At 36.7% G+C, this 11,957-nt stretch overlaps 1 protein-coding gene across 1 annotated transcript; it reads right to left on the bottom strand.

Moving 5' to 3' along the window:
• Positions 1–293: 293 nt before the first annotated feature.
• On the bottom strand, positions 294–3,730 carry mpg (N-methylpurine DNA glycosylase). The gene is made up of 3 exons (XM_015372094.1): positions 3,366–3,730; positions 938–1,142; positions 294–724 (listed from the first exon to the last, which is right to left on the bottom strand). Exons 1-3 carry the CDS (start codon positions 3,612–3,614, stop codon positions 318–320), a joined length of 861 nt encoding a protein of 286 aa, XP_015227580.1. The 5' UTR covers positions 3,615–3,730; the 3' UTR covers positions 294–317.
• Between the last annotated feature and the right edge of the window lie 8,227 nt (positions 3,731–11,957).

The raw sequence follows: 11,957 nt of genomic DNA, 5'->3' as shown, positions 1-11,957 counted from the left end.
AGGAACATTTCCCATGTGAGAATGCTTATTGGAAAACAGATGGAACTACAGGAGACCGACTGCTGTATGTTGTTTAGTTATTTTTTTAATAACTGTCTGCCAGTTCTAATCTTTTACCTTACTGTACAACTTTAATTCAATAACCTGCATTTCAAAATAAACGTACAAATTCAAGCTTTTGTTAAATTAATTCGATAAATGATGATGTATGTAGCATATGGTTGACAAGTGGTTGATTTGTAAAAAAGGGACAGAAAAGAAAACTCCCAAAGTCCTTTTTTAAAGTTAAATTTCTTTCTGTTTTTTCTCTACACATCTCATGAGTCTGAACTGTTGGTTCCATTTCCATACAGAGAGCATCTCTCTGCCTCTTTATTCACAACACTAACGCAGGGGTGCCCACGGAGGTAAAAGCGCCATGGTTTCTTCGCCCATTCCCCATGGGACTCGATACCGATGCGTGGAGCTGAAACTATATCCTTAGGTTTTGGGGGACTTGTGTTTTGATCGGCCTCCAGCCACACCTCTGGGTCAGAAGCCAAGTCTCTACGGTCAAAACAGCGAGGTATATTTAGAGCCTGGCACAGCTTGGAAGGGCCGTTGCACAACTCTTTGTCCTTCAGCTGGCGGGCTCCGTCTTTTCGTCTAGCCGTTCTCAGCTCCCTCATTGCAGACTGGCCCTGCAAAGGCTCCAGAGAACGCAGCAGCACGGCAGCACCCTCCCCTGAATAAACACAGCACACAATCTGCATCGGTCAGCAAGGCTCTGCTTTGTTTCCTTCCTTTTTTCTCTACTAATGAAAACCAAAACCAGCTGACTTGCTTTATTATTAGATAAATAGGGTTGACCTAAATACAAGCCTTTTCACATCATAATCATATTCAGACATCAAGAATAAGATAAATATGAAGCACTACTAGTGTGTATTGAACAAACCTTCACTGGAAACATTCATGCAGAGGTAGATCCCATAGATTGGATACACATAAATAGTGCCTGGCTTCATGAACATGGCAGTGTTCCTCTCTGTGCGTTTGCCCCCCGCTGAGTGTGAGGCTTTGTCCTCCCCTCCAAGATATGCTTCAGTTTCCACTATTCTCCCTCGGAGCTCAGAGCCATCTGCACACTTGCGGACCAGCACCTGCAGGGAAAATTTTTATTTCTCATTGGATAGTTTTTATTAAATAAATCAGCTGTTTTTATGCAGTTTTTCACCTTCAATAATCATGCATTTAAAGATGTATGGAAAAAAAAGTTATTCCTTGTTAGAATTAAATTGAGATATGTATTATAAGGCCCTGCGAAAGACTGACGACCTATCCAGGATGTATCCCGCCTATCGGCCATTGACAGCTGGAGATTCCAGCACCCCTCACAACCCCAATTGGGATAACCGTGGCGGAAAATTGATGGATGTATTATAAGTTTTATGGAAATTTCATTTTGAGCATGGATCATGCAGTTTAGGATTAACTAGTAAATGCCCCTATGCTGCTTGCAAATACAACAAATTGAGGCTGTGTAACAGTAAGCTAAAATATTAGTTTAAAGTATTTCTTAACCTTACATAGCCTGGATAAGACTTTTTTTTTAATGCACAACCTGGAGATTGTATTTTTTGCTTGTTCTCTCATGTTTTCCACTCTGAATTACATGCAAAGTTCCACCTTATTCTGCAGGAACTTTAAAATAATTTAGTAAAAGGTTGTGTTCTCCCTCTGGACTATCTATTGTGGGGTAGCATGGAGCTTGCACTATAGGGTAACATTTGTTTCCAGGGGCAGATTTAAAGAGGTGGCCAGGGGGGCCATGGCCAATCATTGGCAACCCCTACCAGGTGATTTGTTGTTCCTCTTGGGATTTAATTCAATACCCATTGTAAAAGCAGTTCTCCTCTAAGGCTGATGGAGGCAGCAGTGAAATCATCATGTGAAATTTCCTGCTTTTACATTAACGCTGGAATATTAACCAAATTATTAATTTTAAAAATGCATTAAAAAAAACCCTCACAACAATACAAGCAACTCTAAATAAAAATGACTAATAAATAATTCTTGCTCTTTTATGAATTAGTGTTAAGATTTTATAGGTGGAAAGTTTGTCTCTGCAGTCACCTAGGAGTAGGGGTGCTAGAGTCTAGTCCTCAAGAGCTACCATCCTGTTAGGTTTAGATGAATCTCTTCTCTAACACACCCGAGTCTAAAGGCTCAACCCCCTTATTAAGCTCAGCAGAGTCATGGTAACGAGCCACTCATTTGATTCAGGTGTGTTAAAAATGGGGTGCATCAAAGGCTACGTTCACACTGCAGGCCTTGATGCTCAATTCCGACTTTTTTTTTTTTTGAGAAATCCGTTTTTTTGCGTTGCCGTTCATATTTACAAATATATGCGACTTGTATGTGGTCTCCTGTGTAAACTGCATTCATACAGCTTACGTGTCCCCTGTGCGCAGTAGAGGACACAATGACGTCACAAGCCAGCATTGGTGTTTACGGAAGTAAACATGGATGTAGTGCTGGGGCGCATCTAGTGATCTTTCCAAACCTTTAAAGCTCAATCTTTTCAAGATGGTCAAAAAAATACAGCTCTCTGCATCATCGTCCGCCATGGCATTCAGATCGGATGAATGCGACCTGGCCGTTCAGACACAGGTCGCATTTGAAAAGATCAGATTCATATGGGATCCAGGACCACAGAGCCAAGTGGCCTGGGTCAGATTGGAAAAAATTGGATCTGTGTTGTTCAGACAGCCATGAAAACATCAGATCCAAGTCGCATGTGGGCAAAAAAATGTGTCACTTCAGGCTGCAGTGTGAACGTAGCCAAAACGTTACAGGAAAGTAGCTCTTGAGGACTGGACTTGAGCACCCCTGCCTAGGAGTCTTCTCGAGAGTTAAAGAATACTTCGCAACCCATTTAATGTACGGTATATATTATGTAGAACCATAAATTAATTTAAATGCCACTAATGTATAATATGCATATAGCTGTATCAGAATTGATCCTAATGAAAATCTGGTCTGCAGTGATTTATTTGGAAAACATAGATGCTGTGTTGTTCATTTTTCTCCTGGTTTATTTTGATCAGTATAGATTGACCATGAGACGTTTTTAGCACCCATCAGTGCATACTACAGAAATATTTTCTGTTATCACCACTGGTCAGGTACTGTGTTAATGTGCCCCCCTTCCCGGAAATCCCTTAGCCACCCCACTAAAATTTCCTACAACCGCCACTGTTGGTTTCACATTGTAGTTTCAATTCCATTTTGACTCACAAAAAATTCATTCTTCGCCTAGATACTCTTAATGCTTCATAAAGACAGAGGACAATAATAAAATGTGAATCAGGTTTAATGAATACCTTGCCGAGGAATGCTTTAGCCAAACTGATGCAAGGCTGATTGAAAAAGTCCTGCTCCAGTCTGCGCTGAGGCTCGGTGCTGAAATAACGGCTTTGCTCCGGTTCGAAACCTCGAACAGATTCGATCGGTACCGGTTCGGCAGAAGCTCTGCAGCTCGGTTCGGTCCGTTTTCTCTGTAACAACAAACCCGTCTCTCTAAGTGCAGCAGCGGAAGTTATATCTTGGACCTTCCTTTTCCTTCCTGCCATAATCTCTGTTCATATTACAGCGAGTTTAAATATTTATAAGATACCGGTGTTTATTTACTAATTTTTCAGGAATAAATAAAAAAAATATTTTAGCGTTGGTTGCTCTGGTATCGCGAGATCCAGCATACAGGAAGTGAATGTGTTTCTTAAAGGGACCGCGCTGTAATTTAGGTCAACGTGTGGAGTGAAATGAAGCTTTTTTCTGGGATCTGAATCATTTGGTTCAGTTCACCTTTAAAACTTATTTGGCTAGTATAAAAGACTTCTTTGGCTTTCAAAGAACTTGAGCTACGTTCGTCTATTTTATTTTATTTTTTATTTTTTGTGGCCTTGTATGCATGTGTAGAATGCAGTTGGGCAATTTATGAGAGGACATTTAGAAGTTTTTTTTTTTAATGGGCACAAAATGATGGCAGATAATAAAATATTTTAATAATAAAGAGAGTATATGAAAAAAAAAGAATAAAACGTTGATTAAATAATGAGTGTCAAACAATTTCAAAGTGACAAAATATATTCACACCAAAATCTTTGGATTGTGCCAGAGAAGGTTTCTGTGCTAAAAACAAAAGCGAGAAACACAGCTAGATTAAATGAAAGCACACCATAGACCGTATGATGGTGTCAAAGTTACAAAGACTGAAACATTTGTATGTTCTTACTATCTCGATTTAAATGTTCTTACTAAGTGGATCCAGTCCCAATACTTATTTTTTGATTTTTCCTTTCTTATAACATTAGCAGGTATGGGTTATATTTAAAAGAGAGCAGCTTAAGAGAGCACATATGTTTTTATGAAAGATTATCTTCTTCATTATTTTACACAATTTTTGTTGAAATAATTAAATATGGTTCAAAGTTAAAAAATCCCAAACCCTGACAAAGAAGCTATTCAGTTTTAAGCCTGATCAAGGAAGTAATTCTTATGAAAGAAGGACTTGCACAATACTGTGTAGAATACCCGTGCAATAATTTTAATCATTTGTTGTTTTAATTTTTATTAAGAAAAAATATCTGACAGCAGGGTTGATGAGATGTTAGTAAGTTATTGTATATAAATATTTTTTCAACGAATAAACACACCCACACACACTCTTGTCTTGCTATATGTAGTGAGGACCATGTGTTGACTGCTATTGACTTCCATTGATTTTCAGTCATTTTCAACCCTTTCTATTCAGGATACATCAAAATAAGCCTAAACCTAAAGGTTACAAAGACATACCTAACCCTAACCCTAACCCAACAGACAACTTAATTATTAGCAATAACCTTATGAGAACCAGCCAAATGTACCGTGGTGAGATTAGAAAAATGGTCCTCACTCTGATGCCTAAACAGCAGCAGCACACAGACACACACAAAAAAAATAAGAAGCCTCAATTCATTTGCCACAAACTTGACAAATATACAAAAATCTAAGTACATAACACATATAGGCTACAGATAACTGTCTGCATATGCCTTCAATCTCAGTTCTTTCTGCTTATAAACCAAGGTAAGTTTTAATCTTATTTTTAACCAGATGGTAAAACCCTAGTTTTACCCATTTAAAGAGGAACTTACTCTTATTTTTCATTGAATAACTTGAGCACATCAAGCTGATTTAGGTGTAAATATAAGATCATTATGTCACTTATGGTGCAATCTAGTGTCCACTTTGAAATTTCCAGTTTTGAGGAAAAAAAAAAAGAAAGAAATGAAGTCATACTTCCAGCACTTTTACAGTTTCTTCCAGCTGAGGACTGTCATGTTTTTTTTTTATTTTTTCCTGTTTCATTTGACTAATGACAGGATAAAAATAGAGCACGTCCCCTGCTGCCTGCATCTAGGAAGTGGACGGCGCCTGTTTGGCCCCAAGCAGTGTGGATCCATGTGGCTCTCAGGAACGCTAATTGTGTGTGACATGATTGTGCCACAGAGTTAGGTCTCAAGGGAAGTAAAATGGTGGAAGCAAAGAGTTGAAGAAAGTTTGCATTTAAATAAAATAGAAATAAATATTTAAGATAGCTTTTTTTAGGTATATAATGAAGGATGGGCACAAATAAAATTTAATTTGGGTTAAATTATTTCAAATTATCCAAACACGTTATGAATCATAAATTATACTTTTAAATTAACACCATAAGACTGGTGCAGCATTTCACAGCAGCAATATTCTAAAATATACAACCTCTCCCACCTCTGTAGATTTCAAGTTCAAGTTTCAGAAATAGTTTCTCGCCTTATGAATTTTAACACCACAGCAGAAGCTGTAAACCACAGTGACATTCTTATAGCCTCCCTGTTGTTAGTAATGTTTCTTTGCCTGCCAATCTAAATAATGACAGCACACTGCTAAAGATCCACTTGAACCAAATTAGCTTGTTTTCCTACATTTTTAGAAAAAATGTTAGAAATATTTCAATTTTCGGGCATGCAGGTGCGCAGTGTTCATGTGCATGGTCCACATATTGCGGCTGACCTGGGTTCGAATCAGACTTATGGTCCTTTGCCGCATGTCTCTACCCCTCTCATACCCCCTTTCCTGTCAGCCTACTTTCGAAAAAATGAACCACTAGTGCCGTAGAAAACTCAAAGAAAGAAATATTTAAATTTTCTTTCTCAAAATAAATAATTCAAAATCCTTTCTGTTTTTTATAACTGCTTTCCAAAGTAGAGACAGAAAACTACCATAAGCAGATCATAAAATATTATAGAACATTTACAAGCTTGGATATTCTACTTGTATGTAATCCCATATCACTTTTGCTTTCCAATTAATGTTTACTTATCAGAGTGAGATTTCTGAGATGTTTGAAAACATGAAAAGGTTATATTTATGTTTTATTTTTCGGAGATAGTGAGTAATGTTATTCAGATATTCATTAAAATGGAAAGAATTTCAAAGCACTTCAGTTTAAAAAAGATTACAAAGAAATGCATGGAGGTTATAAAGATAGTTTCCAAAAGTAAAATGCTAAGCATGTCATGTACAAGAATTTTCACACAGATTGTTGACTTTGTTCAGGCTGTTAGACTAGTGAAGGCCAGTGTTTCCATCGCCCGTCAGCAACTCATTGTTGCTGCCACTGATAATCTTAGCAGAAGTGTTTTGGCAAACCCTTTAGGCATTCTGTTTTGCTTTTATCTCCTGCAGGCTCCTCATTGGTTGTGACGCAGGGCAGAAACTCCAGAAAATCATCTGTCTGTGCAGATGGACTAACAGAATGCTTCCCAGCTAAGAATATCCTAGTAGAGCGTAAGTCAGAGATAAGAAGAAACACAAATGTAGTCGGATCTATAGAGCTTATTGATAATGGGCAATATGAATTTTAGGCAAACTTATCATTTTAGATTAGTTAAAACTTATATTTTAATTAGGAAGAGGTAGGAATATATCTATATCTATTTATATATATATATATATATATATATATATATATATATATATATATATATATATATATATATATACATATATATATACATTCTATAATATGTTTACTAATCATCCGTTGATCTATTAGTTATTTTGTATATCCTTAAAAATCAGTTACTTTTTCTTTTAAATTATTACCATGCTTGTCTAGCACGAAGTAAACGGAAACTCTGGTGCCAAAATGTCTTTTGATGTCAGATCAACCCTTTTAAAATGGTTGCATGTGTGTTCGATTTAATCAATAGTTTTTTTTCTTTTGCAAAACAACTTGGAGTATAAAATTAATAATTAGTTTTGGGTTTTTTATCTGGACACTAATTAGCTTTCATTGTTATTCCTATTGATGAAAAAAATAAAAAATAAATAAGTGGACTGGTGATTGTTTTTCTGTGTCTTCCTTATTTTTTTTTTTATTTTTTTATTTATCCTTTATTTAACCAGGTAATACCCATTGAGATTAAAAATCTCTTTTGCAAGGGAGACCTGGCCAAGATAGGCATCAAAATTACATCACATCATTACATACGTATAAAAGACACACACATAAAAGCCAAATATGCACTTACAATAAAATTTCAATTAAAACATTGACATGTGAGGGAGTCTAACTCAAAACATCTAATTCTCAACTTAAAAGTATTCAAAGGAACCAATTTACTAAGTTTCATGTTATTTTGCAGCAAATTCCATGTAAAGGGAGCAGAGTAAGCAAAGGCCTTTTTACCCAGCTCAGTACTGACACGTGGGACCGAAAACAAGACAACAGCCTGAGAACGGAGAGAGTAATGACCAGTACTTTTTTTCATAAGAAGTGAACATAAATAAGATGGAAGCGCACCAAGAATAGCCTTATATATAAATATATACCAATGACAAAGCCTCCGTGTAGCCAAGGCAGACCACCCTACACGAGAATACAGCTCACAGTGATGGGTGCGAGCTTTACAATTAGTAATAAATCTCAATGATGCGTGATAGGCTGCGTCAATCATCTGCAGGCATTGAGCAGATGAATGCATATATAATATATCACCATAGTCCAGCACAGTTAAAAAAGTGGATGCCACCAACCGTTTTTTTACATTAAAAGAAAAGCACAGCTTATTTCGAAAGTAAAAACCCAATTTTAGTCTCAACTTTCTCACTAGACAGTGAACATGAGGCTTAAATGATAGGTTGTCATCAATGACAATACCAAGATACTTATAAGTTGAAACTATCTGTATTTCACGACCATCAAGAGTAACCACTGAAGGAACATTCAGTGACCTGTTCCGAAGGTCTGTGAAAAGCATACATTTAGTTTTTTCTGCATTGAGCACAAGTTTCAACTGTAGCAAAGTATTTTGGACCACATTAAAAGCATTCTGTAAGTGTGCAATGGCTTGTTTAAGAGAAGGTGCACAGCAGTAAATAACTGTATCATCTGCATAAAAATGAAAATTTGCATCAGACACATGCCGATTAAGATCATTTACCATATATAAATAGTAAATAAAAGAGGGCCTAATACAGAGCCTTGTGGAACCCCTTATGCATTGGAGGTCTGAATGTGTTGCATCCACACAAATAAAGAACCAAATTTTTGTGGGCTACTTGTTCTCAAGAGCATGTTGCAGCCCAGGGGCCAATTATATGAAAAATAATTAATAATTAATCATAATTAATAATTCAAGACCCCCTTTCGTTGTTTACTGCAGCAGTTTGGTATGAGCTGCACACCATGTTAAAGTCTCACTGGGAGATGGAAAGATGACTTCATTTGTGATCCACTTCACTCACCTACTCAACAAAGCCATGCCTATAAGGAAACAGGCCTGTCTTTGTCCACATCTGGAATGTTATGCCCACAACCTTTAACTCCACTGCATAATTCGGACCATATGTGGACCGTTAATCTTGAGTGCATACATAAGCTGCAATTATGGATGTACTTGTTTAGCTTGAGAGCTGTGTTTTTCAGTGGGAGAAACACTTTTGAAAGTTGGGTTTATGTCAAAGCTAAGCAGTGCATCAAATACAGTTTTATGCAGCAATTTTGCAGTAGTGGAGGGTGTGTTAAGGGTTCTTTAGTAGATCATTAAAGGCTAAAGCTCTGAGCAGTTTGTTTTATTGATTCCACCTGCACCAGTCTGCTAACCTTCTTTGATAACAGTCTCCTTGTTTCTGGTCACACCTGTGGTTTTCATAAATAACAGCGAATGAGTCAGGCTGATATCTATCTGGTCTCATCAATATGACAAAGGGAGTATAAATCCACACCACATGATCACACAACACGCATCTCTTCTGCTTTCAGCATCATTTTACCATTTATTTTCCAAATGACAAAATGCATTTTTGTGTTTTCATACCTTGACTTCTGACTTCTAGATGGTCAGTTTGTGCTGACTGCTTGAAGTTGTAGTGTTGAATGTAAGCCAAAAGACTTGTTAACATACATGTTAACATAGTTTGACCCCTTTATAAAATTTCACCCTTATATGAGTGGAAGAAATCCTTCTGTTCTGAAGGCCCTTTTTCTCCCTTCCCTAAAGGAAGCAGTTTATGGACCGTCTGACATGGTACTTTTGGTTAAACATTATCCTTGCACTCACGCCTTTTATCTCTACTTAACTGATGGGCCTTCAGGGGAACTAGGGAGCTCCGAATGGCTCCTTCACTGCTTCTGTAATGCTGCCTTTGACCCTGCTTTAACCCACTGTTGTCTCATGGGAAACTTCACCATTAATTACGCACTTCATGGTTTATCAATCAGGGACTCCCTGTCGGCCTCTAAATATTACATCCAAGGGGTAAGCATAGGTAAAACTAGAAAAAAAAAACTCTTATAGATTCGTTCCAGTTATGCAAATATTGCATTTTTATTCATTAAACACATGTCTGATTTAGATTTGTTTAAACTGGTGTTTTAAACTATAACTATGTTGCAAGATGCTATAAAATTATAGCGCTAAACAGACTACATTTAAAGCAGTTTGATATTTAAAAGATCTCCCTGTACCTAATTAATCATCGAGAAGAGAACTGTGCAGGATGAATTACAAAATCCTAATGACACAGTTAATTCCAGTGCTTTCCCAGAAAGAATGTCGATTTCATAACCAATAGAGTTACATCATTGATTTACCAGAATGTAGAGAGCAAACAAATGCTTTCTATCAGCCCTTCAGTGCTGGTTGAGAGAAATCCAGCCTGCTCCTTCTAACTTTATAACACTTCTCTCACTATTACTTCTTAGAACATTGAAAACTTTGCACCCATTTAAACAAAAAATAAATCTGATAACAACTTAAGAAATGCAGATTTACATATTAATTAGAAAGGTTGTCTAAACAGAAGATAATGACATAGGTCTATTTTCAAAATGACTTCTTATCAAACTGTGCAAAAAATCTGGAATAAAAATAACAAACTGTTATTGAGCTGCTGGGATAAATTAAAGGCAAAAATAAGGTGTCCCCTTATCCCTATCCGGTTAAAACATCCTACCTAAGAACTCTCAAGAATATAAAACATAATCTACATTAATACATGTGATGCCCCATATAGTTGCATAAACAGTGAACAATCCTGCAGGAGACGCCAGCAGCACAGATCACTGAACAAATATAATCCTAAATATGCCACCCTAATAAGCAAAATCTTCTTCTAGCACTTTAATAATGATTTTTTTTTTTACTGCCATCTGCAGTACCAAAAGAAACAGAATGCAAGGGTTGCTGTCATGTTAAGTTTTCATCAAAGCATTCCAGAAACCTTTTACATAACATAGAATGTCTTTTTTTGTTTCCACACATGAATGCTCTTGGTTTACAGATCTAGTGTGAAAATTATGTTTTATTATTGCCTTAATAATAAGACCAAATGCCACATGAAATGTTACATGTAGCTGCTTATCAACACCTCGAACCTCTCTGCTTCATCCACCTCACTCCTGGAGAATATTCCCAGCTGACTCTTAGCCTTCACTGATGGAATGCACTCTAATGGGGTTTTTATTAAATGGAGCTGCAGGGTGTGTTACTGCTGCCGCAGAGGAACCTTATTCTCTCAAATTAAATCTTTGCTTTAAAACAGACTTAGATTCAGGGCAACAGCTTGCTTTTTGCTTCTACAGCAAAGCATTGATATCAACTCTCATTTGAACTTTAGCAACCATTGCATCAGCAGACCCCGACTCAAGTCTCATGTGACATTAGACTAAAAAGAAAAAGCAGAATGTGGATCTTTATTTGTTGGTTTTTTTACTTGATTCTGTGTAATTCCACGGCTAAAATGCAGTAACTGAGCAAAATATACGGGCATGTGATGTTATGCTCGTCATCATTGAGTCATGGGGCAAGATTACATGGTTTGTCCATTAAGAGGCCTGAAATCATAAAAATGTTTTAAGTAATAAATCTCTCATAGTCTTTTAGGTTGTTTGAATTTGTTATAAGCAATAGTTCATATTAGGCCCAGACACTTAGCTGCATGCCTGGTAGAATATTTCTCTGAGCTGTATTTAAGGATACCGTGTGCCTTAAAGCTGTTAACAGGGATTGGAAATTTTACTAAATTGCTCATATTAAAGTAGAAATTTGAGGATTGTCACATATTTTAATATGCATATATATACATAGTATATATATATATCTATATATACATATATATAGCATATATCAGACAAAGCTAATGCAGGCACGTATTAGATGATAGAAAAAGTTTTATATGATGCACACTAAATTTAATGCAATTTACATTAAAATAGGATTTTAGTTTTTGGTTTCCCCAGCTTTTTGTTGTTGTGCACTGCAAAAAGGTCCTGGAATCAAATCCTCACCATGGCTCCCTCTGCTTGGAGGTTACATGTACTCCCTGTGCATGAGGGTGTTGTATCTGGGTGCTCTAACTTTCTCTCAGATAAAGAAAATGAATGG

The sequence above is a fragment of the Cyprinodon variegatus genome, unplaced genomic scaffold (assembly GCF_000732505.1).
Source record: "Cyprinodon variegatus isolate N-32 unplaced genomic scaffold, C_variegatus-1.0 Scaffold68, whole genome shotgun sequence".
Classification (NCBI taxonomy): Eukaryota; Metazoa; Chordata; class Actinopteri; order Cyprinodontiformes; family Cyprinodontidae; genus Cyprinodon; species Cyprinodon variegatus.
The sequence above is the reverse complement of the archived record's forward strand: the minus strand, read 5'-3'. Positions and strand labels throughout refer to the sequence as shown.